The following is a 20247-nucleotide window of genomic DNA, read 5'->3' as shown; positions in this document are numbered from 1 at the left end:
GACATCAACAATGTTATGGTGCTGAAAAGAGTCATCGAAAGACCGCGGCAAAAAAAGAGTATATTTATGTGATTATTTTAATAAAGAGTAAATTTCTTACATAAAAGCTAAGACAAAAGCACGTTTGTAAAGCTATTTTCCTTATTTCAGTGCATTATCTCTTCTTTTTCGCTGAAATTATATGGCAAATCTATGTTTAAAATTTAGGTAGCATTTTCATCATGAAATAATAGCATTACAGAATTTATCATGGAAACTTTTATGTTGCACTGTCACTACAATTTTGGTTCTCATTTAAGTTGATTTTTCGGTGTATTTGTTTGACTGAAAATGTTTTTCTTGCATCAAATATGACCCCACTGTTGTTTTGAGTTTTGTGTAGCACTGCCACTACTATTCACGGAAATGTGATTTACAGATATTTCAAATGGGTCTTTAAATACTTTCTTTGTGCTGCAGCCATTCGAAGTTACTATAAATTCATACAGGATAAATATGAAAAGTTTTTTTTTTCATGTAGCGTCAAAATTGCTAAGTAAGTGCGAAAATATATCATGCCAAAATGACCATATTAATTGCAGTATACCATAACTATTTAGTTTGACCAGTAGACATTGGTGTGGCACCTTGTCGAATGCTTTACAGAAGTCTAGTATTAAATACAGCATCATCTTAACCTCCATCATCTAACGCGATTACTAAATCCTGTATGTGACTCGCATGATCTTTGTCTGCGGAATCCGTGCTGTGCTTCGCTCAAAATACTATGGCTTTCTAAATGTGAAATTATGTAAGTGTGTAGGCCTATTACATGTTCATGCAATATACAACATATAGATGTCAAGGACACAGGACGGTAATTGGATAGTTTGCTTCTATCTCCTTTTTTTGAAGAGAGCCGACGTAATAAAAGCTTCTTTCCATGCTTCTGGAAGTTTACCAGTATCTAACGAAATTTGGAAAATGAACACAAGGATGTCTACAACCTCCTCACAGACACTTTTCAAAATACTCCTGAGACATTGTGTCTGGTATATTCTTATAATCCGGGAAAGATCATTTATTTTTCGTTTGTGATAGTGTATTTGTAGAATTTAAATAGTAGTATAAAATCAAATCAAATTACACATAAAATAAAGAAAACGTGTCTTATTTTCGTAAACATTTCTTATTTTCACGATTCGCATTTCAGGCATACCGTGATTTCACGGTACGGATGATATTTGGATGGAATTTATACCGTCTCGCATGTTTGTTTACTTCCGGCTTTGTGTCCAAAGGTTGTGAAACTTAGTATTTTATCTGTAAGAAATGTTTATTACACGATGTCAAACCCTAAAATAGGCAAAGGAAGAAATGAGAAAGGTAGACAAACTGTTATGGGAGACTTTTTTTCTAAATCAGTAAGTAACTTTTTTATTTTCGGTTTCGATTTCAGTAGGCAGTGAACGAAAGTCATTTTTATTTTTAAGTTGATCATGTGTATTATTAAAAGATAAAATTACGAGGTAACTGTTTATTTAGTACGTTAATATTTTGGGTTTATATCTTGTTTTTTTTTTAGAATAAAACAAAGAAATCTGTAAAAACTAAAGCACAGGAAGAAGAAGCCGACACAGGAACAAAAGAAGAGCAAACCAAAACTGAAACTCTGTCAGTGGATCAGAAAAAGAAAGGAAAACCTGCTGGAAAACAGACAAGTACAGCTGTTGAAAAGAAACCAGTTGTACAGAAGCAGAAGGCTGGTAAAGCAGCGGGGGAAAAGCAAGGTCAAGCCTTTGAGAAGAAACCAGGTCAACCTGTTGAAAAGAAGACGAGCCTGAAAAGGAAGATAACAGGAGCAGGGATGTTTTCATTCTCATGGACCAGAGGGGCACAAAAGGATACGGAGCAATACAGGGATGGATACCCAGTAAGTAACTCTGAGCATCTGAAAGATAGAAAGCATATACAAGCTAGGAAAAAGACTTTTTTATATACTCTTAAAATTCTTTCCTTATCAGAAAGTAATGTTGACTGAATTGAATAACAAAACAAACACTAACTTTTTTAAAATAATAATTCATTAAAAATCACTCTTTTATTGAATTTTCGGCCACCTGGAATTATTATATCTACTTCCCTATGGAAGATCTTTGAATGAATATTTTTTAAAATATGTTCAATGCTTCAAAACAATTAAGGAGGTAGTATAACTTGTCACCAGGATAGATACAAATTAGATTGAACCATAGGAAATTAATTTAGTGTATTTCGTGTAATTTTTTCAATGTTTTAGCTGCTACAATCTGAATTTCGTTTATCTCTGTCCCTTCAAGTACAATTTTTATTCAGATTTGAAGCACTTGACCCTCAGAAAATATATTATATTGAAAGTCAGCTTTTTAATGTAAGCCTAAAACTTATATATTGCGGGACTGCTGTTTCCATAGAAACCGGTCATTTTCTCTCATTTTTAAACAACTTCAGTGTATGTACAAAATGTATGATAACATTTCAAACATACCGGTACTTAATGAAGCAGTTTTTGACAGAAGAAAGCACCAGTATGAAGTTCCCAAACGAGGTGTAAAGTTGCATGAAAGTTGTAGGATTTGATTGATACTTTTTCATATTTTATAGGGTAAAGTAGATCACCCTGATCAGGATGACAACTACAGATTCTACATGAACCAGATCCCCTCAAAACCCGATGGTAAGAGAGATACCTGCTAACTTCTAGAATTAAGAAAGAATTTTTTTATGGTAGCTATGCTATAATTGCAGCATTATTTTCAAATTTGTAGAAATTGTTGAACTTAAAAGTGTAATTCATAGCTATATTCACTTGCATAATTAAAAATTAAAGAATTGGCTCATATCTTAACACATACTTTTCTCAAAGTGTAATACCCCTAGGAGTGCACTAGTAAGGAGGTACGAGGTACATTATAAATGATTGTAACAAATAAAGCTTAGATTTTAGATATTTCTTTTCAAGTATCCAAAATAATAAACAAGTACTTGAAGTTTTATCGCTGCTCTTTTAAAGGCACTGGCATCCAGATCATTCAACAAAAAAAAAATAAAGATAGGTATCTTGGAATTTAATGCTATATTTTTTAAGACAGCTTTTAAATTTGATTACTGACAGACTATATGTTATGAAAACACATGAGATTTAGTTGTTTTTACTAACCTTTACACTAAAAATCAAAAATCATTTGTAAAGGTTCAGGTAAACTGCCTTAATTATAAATATCTATATTTGATGCACTAACACATAGTCGTTCGTGGTGGCATTTTTAAAGACAGTGGAAAAGTTAATATTAAATGTTAGTGAAACCTCAGTGTTTGCTATGCAGGTGATTTTATAGACAAGATACATATTGACTGGTGGGGAGATTACAGACTGTTAGAGGTGCACCATGGATATATACAGTGGTGAGTATACTTTTCTTTAAAGCTACTCTCCCACTGTCTTGGGTGAAATTTTTAAACATGTTCATTTCCACCAAGCTTGGCAAAGAATGTATATGGCACTGAAAAATGATAAAGTGGGTGAATATAAGAGTAAGATATGTGTAAATATGCATGCAGAATGTTAGTTTAAACAATATTTTTATTTTGAAGCAACATACACATAACATGTACAACAAATTTTTACATGTCAAATAAATGGATTGGAAAACAAGCTGATAGCTTATGTAAATTCCTTTCCAAATGCAGAATGTCGTTTTTCTACATTATTAATTTCAAAAACGTTGGAACAGTTTACTGGCTTCTGCACAGTAATTTTGCTTATTAATAAGGATATCACGTAAAAATTGTTTATCAATAAAATTGTACCACTTGTCGCTGTCAAAATACTCACTTTCTATGGATTTTTGTGAGAAAAATATTTTCACTTAAAATGTGAGGGCGAGTCCCTTTAATGATGTTTAATCAGATATTGGTCAAGTGATGGATGTGTTTGAAACTGATCATCTGCTCTTAAATATATACTGCTTAATACATGTTAGCTTTTTTGAAATTTCATTTTGCCAATCCTGCTTGCCCAACCAAGATAGTACATTTATTTTAGCATAAAAAAGTATCTATTTTATTTGTCAAAGAGGTACATTGACAAGTATAATTTTAAGCAGAAATTTATTATAATTTTAAGAAGTTCTAAGCCAAAATATTAGTAGTCCAAATTTGTAAAATTATTATTGCATCCGTTTGCCTATCTTGGCTGCCTGTCTTTTGGTACATTTTTTTTTGAATATCCTGTTATCTATGAAATGCAAATGTAATAAATTATATTTAAATCAAAAGAAATGTTTCACTTTTTAAATATTTCCAATTGAAATGGTGGTAATTACAGTCTTTTTGTAAAAATAATGAATACTGGTACATATATTTCTACTATGGATCTAACACTGTGTCATGGGTCTTTCAGTTCCTTCAATAAAACTCCAGCAAATTATACCAAAGGTGAAAAAATGTCAAAAATATTGCTTCAGTGTGATTGATCAGCATCAAATTCAGCAAAAGTTTTGATCATTAATTATACAAATTCAAAAGAAAGATTCATTGCATAAAGTAAATATGTTTTAATAAAGGATATTCGAATTCTAAATGCTCACTTTCTACTATTAAAATTGTGCTGTGTAAGTAGAAATATTTGGAAACCTCAAGAATTCAACAATTCATGAATTCACAAGTCAGGAAAAGTTAAATGTCACTTCAGCTTTTGGCGATTTGCAAATATTTTCGCTCAAGGAATGCCTGGAAACAGAAATTTACAAACTACTTTTAGACCTGCGAGTGTATCCACTTGTACGGTATTAATTTAATGTTTACAGATTTGTACTGAAATTCAATAAGGATGATGTACTTTGTTTGGCCTGAATTCTTCCTTTCTGTCCTGCTTGATTGATGATATTTTATTAGCTCACCTGTCACATAGTGACAAGGTGAGCTTTTGTGATCACCCTTCGTCCGTCGTCAGTCCGTCCGTGTGTGCGTGCGTCAACAATTTCTTGTCTGCACGATAGTGGTTTCATTTATGATTTTATTTTAACCAAACTTGCACAATACTTGTATCACCATAAGATCTCGGTTCCTTTCTTGAACTGGCCAGATCCCATTATGGGTTCCAGAGTTATGGCCCCTGAAAGGGCCAGAATTAGCTATTTTGACCTTGTCTGCACAATAGCAGCTTTATTTATAACTTGATTTTTACCAAACTGGCACACAACTTGTATCCCCATAAGATCTTGGTTCCTTTCTTGAACTGGCCAGATTCCTTTATGGGTTCCAGAGTTATGGCCCCTGAAAGGGCCAGAATTAGCTATTTTGACCTTGTCTGCACAATAGCAGCTTCATTTATGATTTTATTTTAACTAAACTTGCACACAACTTGTATCCCCATAAGATCTTGGTTCCTTTCTTGAACTGGCGAAATTCCGTTATGGGTTCCAGAGTTATGGCCCCTGAAAGGGCCAGAATTAGCTGTTTTGACCTTGTCTGCACAATAGCAGGTTCATTTTTGATTTGACTTTAATCAAACTTGCACAAAACTTGTGTCTACATAAGATCTCGGTTCCTTTTTTAAACCGGCCAGATCCCTTAATAGGTTCCAGAGTTATGGCCCCTGAAAGGGCCAATATTAGCTATTTTGACCTTGTCTGCACAATAGCAGCTTCATTTATGATTTGATTTTAACCAAACTTGCACACAACTTGTATTACCACAAGATCTTGGTTCCTTTCTTGAACTGGCCAGATTCCATCATGGGTTCCAGAGTTATGGCCCCTTAAAGGTCCAAAATTGGCTATTTTGGCTTTTGCAGCCATATAGATACTTCTTTTATGGTTTTATTTGATACAAACTTCTAAAATATCTTCAACAACAATAAATCTTGGATTCCATGACAAATCAGATCCAATCGAAGGTTCCAGAGTTATTTTATATCTGATTACCTCCCCTGATTGTAATCAAAATGGATTTATATCAGTAAGTACTTATTTAAAATTTCATTATTGTCATTAGTTGGACTGAGACAATCAGGGTAGATAACTATGGACTGATTTATGTCAAATTACCTCCCTTTATTTCAAATTAAAATGGGTATATCTCCTTAACTAATGAAGATACTGATCTGAAATTTCATTTATGTCAACAGATTTATTTGGCAGATCCTTCTATTGTTCACTTACAATATTTTTTTTTATTACTTCCCTTTTACTTTACTATAAATAGCTTATTTTTAGTAACTTTTTTATTATTGGCCGTAGGGAAAAACCGAGACCACTTTTCTGTGGTACAACATGGATGGTACCTCCAATTTTTAGGTGTATTTTGACATATCTGTACCTTGTAAAAAAAACATTTTTTTTTTGGTTAAATTTCTTCCCTTTGTTGTTCCCGTCCTTTGGACTTAGATATTGTTTCTGAGGACCTTCTTGTCCTCAAGTGCAGTGATAACAGGTGAGCGATATAGGGCCATCATGGCCCTCTTGTTTCCTTTTCCTTTTCCTGCTATGTAAGTGATGTACCTTTAAAATATTGATCCATTTTTACACATTATTATTTAAAGCGGTATAAAGTCACTTCAAAATGTTGATGATTGATTATACATGTACATTCATTCAATTGCTTTCTTACCAGTTTCCTGAAGTCCAAAGATTGAGGGCTAATAGTTTTTAGCTCGACTTTTCGAAGAAAAAGTAGAGCTATTGTAGTCGCCCCAGCGTCGGTGCCGCCGTTGGTTAAAGTTTTTGATAAAGACAAATATCTCTGTTACTATCAAAGCTATTGACTTGAAACTTAAAATAGTTATTTACTATCAATGTCTACACCAGGAGAAACAATCCCCATAACTCTGATTTGAACTTTGACAGAATTATGCCCCTTTTTAACTTAGAATTTTTGGTTAAAGTTTTTGATAAAGTCAAATATCTCTGTTACTATCAAAGCTATTGACTTGAAACTTAAAATACTTACTTAACATCAAAGTCTACCCCAGGAGGAACAATCCCCATAACTCTGTTTGAATTTTGACAGAATTATGCCCCTTTTTAACTTAGAATTTTTTGTTAAATGTTTTGATAAAGTCAAATATCTCTGTTACTATTATAGCTTTTGACTTGAAACTCAAAATAGTTATTTACTATTAAAATCTACCCCAGGAGACACAATTCTCATAACTCTGATTTGAATTTTGACAGAATTATGCCCCTTTCTAACTTAGAATTTTTGGTTAAAGTTTTTGATAAAGTCAAATGTCTCTTACTATCAAAGCTTTTGACTTGAAACTCTAAATAGTTATTTACTATCAAAGTCTACACAAGGAGACACAATTCCCATAACTCGAATTTTATGAGTTATGTCCCTTTTTAACTTGGATTTTTTTTTACTGGCAAAGCTCAAATTCAGAGTCAAGCACTGAGAAAAGTCGAGCGCGCTGTCTTATGGACAGCTCTTGTTGACTATAGACTGGCAAGTAGTTGAATAAAGCATCTTTGAAAGTGTTTGTGATGGAAAGGGCACAATATAAATCTGGTATAATATACAATCAAACTTTGTTCGATTGAACTCGGATAATTCATGCACAGCCCTTTGCTTGAACTCGTCATTATTCCCGGCAAAATCTTTGTATAATGTATATTGTGAAGGCTCTAACTACTGATAACTGAGTCTGAGCTGCCGCAAGCATTTTTTCCAGTCAACAAAGTTTGACTGTATGATAATACATGTATTAATTTAAAATATTACATGACTTTAGAAGTTCTTATTTTTTTCACTTTGCCCAGTAAATCTGTGGCAAATTATGGACAGGTCAATAGCACAAAATGTGGACTAGCAATTTATATAAGGAGTCGTGTAATAATATATACTTACTGAATGACTTGCCTGTTAATAATCAGTATTATTGCACATGGGCAATTTAGTTTTGACTGTTGACCAGCAAGTCATTCTGTGTGTTATGAACACTTCATGATTGGTTTCTTCTTTTTTTGACTAGCACAGCAAAGTTTGATTTCCCTTATAGACCAGTCAATAGCACAAACTATGGACCTGGGGTTTATATAAGGAGCTATTTGATTCAAAGACATTTTTCATTAGTTTGAACTAATCTGATCGAAACGTTCGATGCATTATTGATCATTGTTATTAATGTGAACCTGTCTACACAATTTTGATGTACCATTACAATTGAACTAATCTAGAGTTCAAAATTTTGATGCATAATTGCACGTTTTTCATAAGTGCAAACTAATTTCTTCAAAGTTCTGATGCATTATTACCTGTTATTTGTTAGTGTGAACTAGTCTCTTCAAAATGTTGATGCATTTTTACACATTCTAATATGTCTAACAATGCTTTAGTTATTGCAACAATATCATGATGATTTAAAATGCAGTATTACATACCATAATTATTGTCTTGATTAATTTACACACACATGGACTTGGGCATTGATATTGGCTGGGCAGAATAATTTGCCATCATTTTAGCCTTAATGGAACTATTTCGCAAGATGTAGTACCATTTCTGGTCCTGGCATGTATAAACAAAGGAGTGTGATTACCTACCATTTTGCGCCATACATACGCCAATAAAAACTTCTATCATATTTAATCTAGATTTTACAATTTTATTTAAATTTGTATGCATCCTCGTGAAATTATTATGCCGGACGTATAACTGCCAATCGTGTATAATTAGTGTTAAAACACGGTTTTGCTATAAATTATTTCTTGATTATTGTCCCTTCAAAATTTTGATGCTAGTTATTAGTTTTTATTACACATAATTATACATGTATGGTCTTACAGGCTTTTCCCCATCAGAGAATCTGGTTTGAATTGGCATGCTCAGGAATTACAGCTCCATGAAATAGAGGTATGTTAAAAGTGTATCTTGGATTTTTTTTCTGCAGTAGAAGATTGTTATAGTCTTCTTCCCTTCAGAATTTTTTTTTCATCACATGAAGTTTTTAGCTAATATAACTTTACATCAGGAATTATATTCCCTTTGACTATTCAAAGAATTAGGTGTTGGCGTTGGCATCACACCTTAATTAAGTTCGTACCAGTCCACATTTTGACAAAACCGTCTGAGATAAAGCTTCAAAACTTTCAACACTTTTGTACCATCACCATTTCCAATTTAAGGCTGGAGAAGATAACTCCATCAAAGACTTTGGCTGAATTATGGCCCCTTTTACAAATCTTTGTTAATTTGTTAGTACCAGTTCATTGTTAGCTCACCTGAGCACGAAGTGCTCAAAGGTGAGCTTTTGTGATCACCCTTCATCGTCCGTCCATCAGTCGTCCGTCGTCAACAATTTGACTGTTAACACTCTAGAGGTCACAATTTTGGCCGAATCGTAATGAAACTTGGTCGGATGTTACTCTCAATAAAATCTTGGATGAGTTCAATATTGGGTCATCTGGGGTCAAAAACTAGGTCACCAGGTCAGATCAAAGGAAAAGCTTGTTAACACTCTAGAGGTCACAAATATTGGTCCAATCTTAATGAAACTTGGTCAGAATGTTACCCTTAATAAAATCTTGGACGAGTTTGATTTTGGGTCACCTAGGATCAAAAACTAGGTCACCAGGTCAAATCAAAGGAAAAGCTTGTTAACACCCTAGAGGTCACAATTTTGGCCCAATCTTAATGATACTTGGTCAGAATGTTACTCTCAATAAAGTCTTGGATGAGTTTGATATGAGGTCATCCGGGTTTAAAAACTATGTCACCAGGTCAAATCAAAGGAAAAGCTTGTTAACACTGTAGAGGCCACATTTATGACTGTCTCTTCATGAAACTTGGTCAGAATGTTAATCTTGATGATCTCAATTTCCAGTTTGAATCTGGGTCATGTAGGATCAAAAACTAGGTCACCAGGTCAAATCAAAGGAAAAGCTAGTTTACACTGTAGAGGCCACATTTATAACCATATCTTAATGAAACTTGGTCAGAATGTAAATCTTGATGATCTATAGGCCAAGTTTAGGTCTGGGTTGAGGGGGGGTGGTCAAAAACTAGATCACTAGGTCAAATCAAAGGAAAAGCTTGTTAACACTCTAGAGGCCACGTTTATGACTGTATCTTCATGAAACTTAGTCAGAATGTTAATCTTGATGATCTTTAGGTCAAGTTCGAATCTGGGCCATGTCGGGTCAAAAACTAGGTCACCGGGTCAAATCAAAGGAAAAGCTAATTAACATTTTAGAGGCCACATTTATGACCATATCTTAATGAAACTTGGTTAGAATGTTCATCTTGATGATCTTTAGGTCAGTAGGTCAGGTGAGCGATACAGGGCCTTTATGGCCCTCTTGTTTGTTTAAACTGTTTGACACATGGCTTTGAAACTTTTATCACTTGTTTATTATACGCCCGAAGGGATGTATTATATTTATTCCCCCGGTGTCCGTCTGTCCGAGCCCACGAATGAACATTTGTTGGGTATAGAGAACAATAGGTAATGGTAAATTCTATTCATTCCCTAGTGTTTATTGGGTACTTTTTGTAGCATATTGGGTACTTTTTAACAAAAGAAATACCCAATAAAGGTCCATCTGTAGGAACGTCCGTTCGTCTGTCCAATGCCCACAAATGAACATTTGTTGGGTACTGAGAACAATAGGTAATGGTAAATTCTTTTCATTCCGTAGTGTTTATTGGGTATTTTTTGTCGCTTGTTGGGTGCTTTTTAACAAAAGAAATATCCAATAAAGGTCCATCGGTAGGATGTCCATCTGTCTGTCCGTCCGTTAGCAATTTTGTGTCCGCTTTGTAACTGTTGAACCCCTTGAAGGATTTCAAAGAAACTTGGCAAAAATGTTCACCACACCGAGACGACGTGCAGAGCGCATGTTTTGGATGTCTCGCTTCAAGGTCAAGTTCACACTTAGGGGTCAAAGGTCATATCAGTTTGTTTAGTGTCCGCTCTGTATCTCTTGAACTGCTTGAAGGATTTCAAAGAAACTTGACACATATGTCCACCACACTGAGACAACGTGCAGAGCACATGTTTCGGATGACTCGCTTCAAGGTCAAGGTCACACTTAGGGGTCAAAGGTCATATATGACTTTGCTGTTTGTATATTGCTCTGCATTGCAGTGCTCTTGTTTTTATTTGGCAGATTCCTTTTTTGTTCGCTTACAACAATTTTTTTTGAATTACTTCCCTTTTATTTTACTATAAATAGCTTATTTTGAAACTTTTTTATTATTGGCCAAAGGTAATAACCGAGACCGCTTTTCTGTGGTACAACATGGATAGTACCTCCAATTTTAGGTGTATTTTGACATACCTGTACCTGGTAAGGATTTTTTTGTGGACTTAGAAAAAAAATTTGTGGACTTTTTTTTTGAATTTCTTCCCTTTGTTGTTTCTGTCCTTTGGGCTTCAACAGTCAAGTTCTTTAAATTTTGCTACCATCCTCTGATGTAATCCTTCGGGCGTATATTGCCCCGCTTAGCGGAGCTCTTGTAATAACAGTCTCTATCTGTAAGCAAGAGCACATAACCCTGTCAACTATTTTGGCTGAATTATGGCCCTTTTTGACTTAGAAATTGGTACAATTTTCCTACAAGTCAATGTGTTGTCAAAACTAATTGATGTGTATGGCTTTGAAACTCTGAACTCTTTTTTTTTTATCATCATGATATCTAAAAGTTTAATGAAAAACAGCAGTGATACTGCTCTTCCCCATGTAACCTGGAGTGGTGGGTGATTTAGTAGTAACAATCTTGTTCCCATTATTTATACAGAAGTTACAGAAGAACAGAAAAGCCATGAAGAGGATTTTGACTTCATACAAAATGATGCTGGATTTTTATGGCATGAAGTTAGAGAAAGAGAATGATGGAACAATAGTACGAGCAGAAAATTGGAGGGACAGATTTAGGCACTTGGACAGGTTAGTAAATCTATAATTTTGTACAGTTTATATCACTTGTTTTGGAGTTTGGATATTTCTAATTCAGCGTTTTGTTTTGGCAGTTCAACTTTTCTATCAAAAACATTCCTATCTCCAGAAATGCAGGCATTGTACATTTCACAAGAAGTACTAATGTGTTAGGAAGATACATTTGAAGTCTGTTAAGTTTTTAGCACACATGAGCATAAAGTGCTCATGGTGAGCTATTGTGATCACGCTGTGTCCTTTGTTCGTCTGTCCGTCAAGTTGTCCATCCGTCGTCATCAATTGTGTTTAAACAACATCTGTTCCAAAAGCACTGAATGGATTTTGGTGAAACTTGGTCATGATGTTCCTTGGGTGGTCCTCTACCAAAGTTGTTCAAACGATTCAGCTTGGTTTCACATAGGGGCTGTCAGACAGAGAGCTAAAACTAGAAAAAAAATTCAAATGAAATCAAGATTGTTCAGATTATACCGATTCGTCAAAAAATTGGCTGCCACTCAGGGGCGTTGTCACTTCCCTATATGTTTATAGTAGAAACTTTAAAAACCTTCTTGTTTGAAGCCGCTGGCTCAGTTTTAAAATAGTTTTACTCAAATGATCCTCGTGTGATCCTCTACCAAGATTTTTAGCTCGACTATTCGAAGAATAGTCTAGCTATTCTATTCACCCTGGCGTCGGCGTCGGCGTCACACCTTGGTTAAGTTTTTGCATGCAAGTACATACAGCCATCAATTAAAGGCATATAGCTTTGAAACTTATTTTTTCTTTTTCTAGGTCAATTACCAACCTCTCTGGGTCAAGTCCCATAACTCTGACATGTATTTTGAGCAAATTATGCCCCCTTTTGGACTTAGAAAATTTTGGTTAAAGTTTTACATGCAAGTTACTATCTCCAAAACTAATGCCGATATTGATTTGAAACTTCACATGTGTCTTCGGGGTTATAAAACTAGTTGATAGCAGCAAGTCCCATAACTCTGACCTTCATTTTGGCCAAATTATGCCCCCTTTTGGACTTAGAAAATTCTGGTTAAAGTTTTGCGTGCAAGTACATACAGCTATTTCTAAAAGGCATATAGATTTGAAACTTATTTTTTTCTTTTTCTAGATCAATTATCAACCTCACTGGGTCAAGTCCCATAACTCTGACATGTATTTTGAGCAAATTATGCCCCCTTTTAGACTTAGAAAATTTTGGTTAATGTTTTACATGCAAGTTATTATCTCCAAAACTAATGCAGATATTGATTTGAAACTTCACATGTGTCTTCGGGGTTATAAAACTAGTTGATAGCAGCAAGTCCCATAACTCTGACCTTCATTTTGGCCAAATTATGCCCCCTTTTGGACTTAGAAAATTCTGGTTAAAGTTTTGCGTGCAAGTACATACAGCTATTTCTAAAAGGCATACAGATTTGAAACTTATTTTTTCTTTTTCTAGATCAATTACTAACCTCACTGGATCAAGTCCCATAACTCTTACATGTATTTTGAGCAAATTATTCCCCTTTTTGGACTTAGAAAATCCTGGTTAAAGTTTTGCGTGCAAGTACATACGGCAATTACTAAAAGGCATATAGATTTGAAACTTATTTTTTCTTTTTCTAGATCAATTACCAACCTCACTGGGTCAAGTCCCATAACTCTGGCATGTATTTTGGGCAAATTATGCCCCCTTTTGGACTTTGAAAATTCTGGTTAAAGTTTTACATGCGAGTTTCTATCTCCAAAACTAATGCAGATATTGAATTGAAACTTCACATGTGCCTTCGGGGTTATAAAACTAGTTGATAGCAGTAAGTCCCATAACTGATATGCATTTTGGTCAAATTATGCCCCCTTTTGAACTTAAAACTCTTTTGATATTTAACCATTTTGGGTAATATTTTCCTGCTTCTGGGACAATATTTCGAATAGTCGAGCTTGGCTGTCTTAGGGACAGCTCTTGTTCAAATTATACTAATTCGTAAAAAAACTTGGCCACCAGAGGGCGTGGTCACTTGCCTTTATGTATATAGTGGAAACTTTAAAAGTCTTCTGAGTGAAGCTGCGAGCTCAATTTTAAAATAATTTTGCACAAATGGTCCTTGTGTGACTCTCTACCAAGATTGTTCAAATTATACCGATTTGTCAAAAAACATGGCTGGCTGGAGGGCATGGTCACTTTTCCCTATATGTATATTGTAGAAATTAGAAAATCTTCTTGTATGAAACTGCTAGTCCTATTTTAAAATAATTTCACACGAATTGCCCCGATTTGTCAAAGAACATGGCTGCCAGAGGGCTTGGTCACTTTTCATCAACAATTTTTAGCTCGACTATACGAAGTATAAGGAAAGCTATCCTACTCGCCCCGGCGTCGGCGTCTTTCCGCGTCCCCACCTTGGTTAAAGTTTTTTTTACACTTTCTCTTTTTTCAACTTATCTCTGTAATTACTTGATGGATTTGATTCAAACTTGAAATACTTATTCCTCATCATCATCCACATCATCTGACATAAGAGCCATAACTCTGGCACCAATATTTTATGAATTATCCCCCCTTTTCACTTAGATTTTCAGGTTAAAGTTTTGATGCACTTTCACTCTATCTCTGTTATTACTGAATGGATTTGATTCAAACTTAAAATAGTTGTTCAACATCATCACCCACATCACATGACACAAGGTGCATAACTCTGGCACCATTTTTTCATTAATTATTCCCCCTTTTTACTTGGAATTTCAGGTTAAAGTTTTGGTGCACTTTCACTCTACCTCTGTTATTACTGAATGGATTTGAATCAAACTTAAAATAGTTGTTCAGCATCATCACCCACATCATATGACACAAGATGCATAACTCTGGCACAATTTTTCATGAATTATTCCTCTTTTTACTTAGAATTTCAGGTTAAAGTTTTATGCACTTTCACTCTATCTCTGTTATTACTGAATGAATCTGATTCAAACTTAAACAATTGTTCAACATCATTGCCCTTATCATATGACACAAGGTGCATAACTCTGGGACCAATTTTTCATTAATTATTCCCCCTTTTTACTTAGAATTTTAGGTTAAAGTTTTGATGCACTTTCACCCTGTCTCTGTTATTACTGAATGGATCTGATTCAAACTTAAACAATTGTTCAACATCATTGCCCTTATCATATGACACAAGGTGCATAACTCTAGGACCAATTTTTCATGAATTATTTCCCCTTTTTACTTAGAATTTTAGGTTAAAGTTTTGATGCACTTTCACTCTGCCTCTGTTATTACTGAATGGATTTGATTCAAACTTAAAATAGTTGTTCAGCATCATCACCCACACTATATGACACAAGCTGCATAACTCTGGCACCAATATTTAATGAATTATGCCCCTTTTTGCTTAGGATATACTTATATAGTGTTTTGATACATTTTATCTTTACCTCTCTTATTACTTTAAGTTGATATTTTTGACATAGACTCAGGCTATTGTGCAATATAGTCATCCACAATTGGAGTCATTAAACACTCCAGTGACAGCTCTAGTTTCCTCAGATGTGCCCAATTTCACTATCCAGCATCGAAATAGTCGAGCGCGCTGTCTCCTGTGACAGCTCTTGTTTTAAACAACTGTCGATGATGATGATTTTGTCTAAAACCAATGAATTGATTTTAATAAAACTTTACACAAATGATCTCTGGGTGGCTGTCTTTCAAAATTGTTCATATGGTTACGGTTCATTGAACATACAGGTATTTTTGGTTAAAAATAGGTTTTCCAGCTATCAGACTTTAAAAATCTTCTCCTCGTGATGTTTGATATTTGGCATGTGATATAGGGTTTGACTCTAATTGACCAAGTTATTGCCTTAAGGTCAAAAATGGCCAGGCCCCTGTGTGTGACATGTACATTTGTACATACTTAAAGGCTTATATATAAGAAACTTTGATTTTTTTCCCCTGAATCCATAATAACTAGAGCCTTGATATCTAGCATGTGATTTCAGAGTTTTACTGTGTACTGTAATTGTTCAAATTATTGGCCTAGGTTAAAAAATGTGTGTGACATGTATATATGATATAGGCTAACATTGAAGAAAGCTAACTCTGTACTCTTACCATTACAATTTATAAACACAATTGAAGCCTTGTACACAGGTGAGCGCTTTAGGTTCAATGACCCTCTTTTTTGACTTTGTTTAGGGATCTGTCTTTTTTGTCAGAGTTATGTTCAGATGGTTACAACTGTAGCATTGTAAAATTAGGGACAATATTTAGCCCATGTTTTGTCATAGGATTTCTGAATGAGACCTTTAATATTTCAGATCATACCACAATTATTTGCGGATAACTCGGATACTGAAATCTCTTGGAGAGTTTAGCTATGAGCACCTCAAGAAAAACTTTGTAAAGTTCATACTTTATGAAGGGCTTGAGGAAGGTACCTTATCTAATTTGATTGATAGCTGTGTCAAATATTGGATCGGAGTATTGAAAGAAGAGGAAGAGAGAGAAGAAATGTTTGACTATTATGAAAAACTGAATGAAGATGAAAATTTGAAGTGGAAAAGAAGAAACAGATCGCCATCTCCTCCAAGCAGTTACTGGTCAAACAAAAACACTGATTCAAAGACAGGCAAAAAAGTGATTTCTAAGAAAGGTAGGGAGGGTAATCAAGACAAAAAAGATGAAATTGATGGGGATGACAAAAAGGTAACTTTTGAAAATGAGCTTTCTGATGATGATGATAACGGAACACTATACTACGCAATGAGCTTAATTGACGATGACGTCCCAGATGAGAAAGATAGTAAGAATGATAGTAAAAGCAAAACAAGAAAGGATCATGAAATGTCAGATTCGGATGGAGAAGATAAATGTAACCAGGATGAAAGTCAGGAGATGGCACATTGGAATATGGAAAAAAATGAAGCTAGTGAAGAAGATCTAGAAAGAGGGAGTGAATGTTATGACAGTTCAAATGAGAATAATGTTGAAGAAAGTGTTGATACAGAGAAGGCAGCAGGTTCAACAGAGGAAAATCATGAAAATGTTGATGAACAAAATGTCAAAAATGCAACTGGTTTAGAGGAACATTCTACAGCTTTAAATGAAGAAACAAAACAAGATATAGAGAAAAAAGATGAAGAAACAAACAAAATTGATGGCACCGAAAAAGAAGACAAAGATAAGAATATAGGAGAGGTTCATGCTAATGAACAAGAGGAAAAACACAGTATTGAAGATATTTCTACTGAAAATAGCGACAAAGAGACTGCAAAAGACAACATAGACTCTTCTGAAGGCAAACAGGAAGAGATGGATACCATTGAAACGCAAAATGATATTAATCAGGAACCAAGTATAGGAGATGGGAAAGTAGAGGAAAATAATGTAAAATTGGAAGAAGGATTAAGTACCAAATCTGTTACTGAAGCTGAGACAAATGAAGAAAAGATGGAAACACAATAATCATGTGTAGATTCTTTAGATGTTTTTTTTAAACAAATTATACTTTACTTGAAACATGTGCATCTAACATTGATTTATGAACTAGCTTTACTTCTTAAGTAATGATATTGTTCACGTTATTTTAGAATGTGATAATTTTTGTATTAAATAGAATTTTCCACTTGAACTGTATTCTTTGTTTCATATTTATGATACAGATCAAAACTCCAAACGTTCAACAAAGCATTTTGGACAAACATTTTAATTGTTTGAAAGACAACATTTATCTTCATTCTGTCAGTATTATATATGGACCCTAGTAACGGTTCATTACCAATGAATATGTATCTGTCAAAGCGGGGAGCACAGTTCAAATTAGTTTTAAACAGTGATGTTTTGGTGTTGTTTACTTTTTTTTCAGTTCACAGGAATGTACTAAACTATGACAGGTTAATACTGACTGGCATTTTCATATATGTATATTACTTAATATAAGAAAGTAAATCAGTTATAACACAATTATATGTTCAGAAATGCATTCTTTATTTTAACAGTGAACTTGGATTTAAGAATACATAAAGGTGGAAAAAGTGATGTCGCATCTCTTTTATTATAGGAATGCCCTCTGTTCATCAGTCCGTTCATCCGTCAGCAAATTTGGATCCTGCAGTTACTAAACAAGTAGTGTTCAAGCTAAGTTCATAAAACTTTGTATGTGAATAGGGGGCAATATTTAGATTATGCACACACATGAGTATGTATGCTTGAAGGTAATAGGTCAAGGTCATTATTGAAGGTCAAGTAAAAATTGTTCTGCTCCATAACTTTATATGCATTGAAGTATTTTCTTACTGATTACACACAATCTTCCCCATCATAATACAATGTGTCAACACATGACATATGATTGTCAGTTAAAGGTCAAGGTCACTGTGTAAGCTTAAGTATAGGTCAGTGAAAAAAATGTTTCCACTCGGTAACTTTTATATGCATTACCACTACAAGCAAATGTTCCTCGTGACCAGACAGTATGTCACATACATGATCCATGCTTGGTGGTCAAAGGTCAACGTCACTATTGAAATTAAAGTAGAATCTCCGTGACGATTTGATAAAAGACATTATATCTCAAATCATTCTTCCTCCGCCTCTGATAATTCATGTTGAGAAGTTGGCAGTTGAGGTGAACAGGTTTGTACTGGTACAGAATCCAGGAAAACTGGTTAGGTTAACTGCCCGCCGTTACATGACTGAAATACTGTTGGAAAATGACGTTAAACGCCCCCCCCCCCCCCCAAAAAAAAAGTTTTTGTTTCTTAGCTTCTAAAGGACTTGAAGCATTTTGTATATACTTGAACACATGCTCCACATAACCAGATGATGTGTTGTTTGTGCTGCTTGCATGACCCATCTCTATCAATCAGAGGTAAAAGTTGAAGGTCAGGTATAAAACATTCTGCTCCATAACTTTTAATTGCATTTAAGGATTTTTATTACTACACAGAAATGTTCCCCTGGCCCTACTTTACTCATTGGTGGACTATGGAAGCCGTACTCGTTTAGTGCAGATTTGGTAAGACCGTCCACAAATGCTCCAGTTGCCCTGCATACGATTCCAGTGTGGTTGTCGAAAACTGTTGCAAACAACAACAGGGTCGAACACAAAGTTTTCCACCGGTAGGGGACTTCTTTCTTGCCACTGCACTACTCGGTCACTTGGTAATAATGCTATAAGCCTATGATGCCTCTTACTATTTTAAACAGGGTACCGTATAAACACTGTAGCACCAGATGATAGAAAAGCTCATTATCTCATTAGCATATTTTCACATGAAAAAAAGAAAAGAAATATACCACCGGGATTATGAAATGTTCTGCTACAGATGGAAAACCACAGTAAAACACATCGAGATAGGCAACGTAAATATACCTGAACCTAAATTACATGTGTAAAATGAAAATAAAGTACAGCTACTAACTGTTACAGGTGAAGAAAAAATATATTCTGTAATTCAGGACCTGAGTTTTTCTCATCAAGATTCTCTTTTAAATAGGTCATTACATTTTACAAATATTGATATACATGTAGCTTTAGAAATTAAGTTTAAAATGGTTCCCATTTTTTTCCCGGAAATGTTGCCATTTATAACTTTCACAACTAGATATAGTGGTCATTAATGATATTCAGAATTCTTACACAATGATGTAATTTTTAAAACCAAGTCGCTTTCACATGTAGCACAGGGTCCGTATTCAAAGAGGAGACTATAATATGTAAGGTCTATGCGCGTCAACTGGAAATAGTCCTTGGGTCTAAAGTAAGTGCTGTTCAGCGCTAAAAATTCTACAGCTATAACTGTACTAATACGTACTGGACCAGATTACCATTTAGAATAGCAATTCAAACAAATGACTAACTTGTGTAAGCTCGACTACTCGAAGATCAGGTCGTGGTATTGAACTGGATCTGCCTTTTAATCAGCGCCGGCGTAAGTATACCAGTTGCAAAGCTTTTGCTTAAAGACCCACCACGACCTAGTGATCTACTTTTTTTACCCACAAAAACTTCATGAAAATCATTCTTATAATACAGGTAATATACAGCTGTACTACAAATGTTCAGGTGGACAATTTAGGCACTTCCTGAATAAATGTGTTTTGACAACATCATCTGCAAACTTATTCAGTCACTCTCTTTTTAACATAGTTTCAAAAAATAGATGAATAACTATCGTACACTGTAGAAACAAAATGTGATCGAGATTTAGCTAAATACACTGATTTCTGTACATATTGCTACATTAATTCAGTAAAATGTTAAGACATTACACACATTGTCTTGGCCTAATATATACTCGGCATCATTGAAAAGTTACCACTTAATATATACCTCCTTATTTTTTTATACAA

The 20247-nt window shown here is 34.5% G+C and overlaps 1 protein-coding gene across 2 annotated transcripts; it reads left to right on the top strand.

Moving 5' to 3' along the window:
• The first annotated feature begins 1238 nt into the window (after window positions 1-1238).
• Window positions 1239-17524, top strand: LOC123535579 (opioid growth factor receptor-like protein 1). Of its 2 annotated transcripts, none has more exons than XM_053529270.1 (7): window positions 1239-1403; window positions 1565-1912; window positions 2623-2695; window positions 3345-3423; window positions 8805-8871; window positions 11758-11906; window positions 16212-17524. In XM_053529270.1, the coding sequence occupies exons 1-7, from the start codon at window positions 1326-1328 to the stop codon at window positions 17356-17358; spliced, it is 1941 nt and encodes a 646-aa protein (XP_053385245.1). In that variant the 5' UTR covers window positions 1239-1325; the 3' UTR covers window positions 17359-17524. The 2 variants fall into 2 exon arrangements, with proteins under 2 accessions (XP_053385245.1, XP_053385246.1); XM_053529271.1 differs by having other exon boundaries at window positions 1244-1365.
• The last annotated feature ends 2723 nt before the right edge of the window (window positions 17525-20247 follow it).

This window comes from Mercenaria mercenaria, chromosome 17 (genome assembly GCF_021730395.1).
Source record: "Mercenaria mercenaria strain notata chromosome 17, MADL_Memer_1, whole genome shotgun sequence".
NCBI lineage: Eukaryota > Metazoa > Mollusca > Bivalvia > Venerida > Veneridae > Mercenaria > Mercenaria mercenaria.
Note: the sequence above shows the minus strand (reverse complement) of the source record. Positions and strands in the feature narration are given on the sequence as shown.

What these genes read in the sequence shown, in the direction of transcription:
- LOC123535579 (XM_053529270.1), top strand. Translation starts at nt 1,326, where the DNA reads ATGTCAAACCCTAAAATAGGCAAAGGAAGAAATGAGAAAGGTAGACAA. An exon ending in GAGACTTTTTTTCTAAATCA is followed by an intron (nt 1,404 to 1,564) that starts GTAAGTAACTTT and finishes TTTTTTTTTTAG; the next exon opens with AATAAAACAAAGAAATCTGT. An exon ending in TACAGCTCCATGAAATAGAG is followed by an intron (nt 8,872 to 11,757) that starts GTATGTTAAAAG and finishes TTATTTATACAG; the next exon opens with AAGTTACAGAAGAACAGAAA.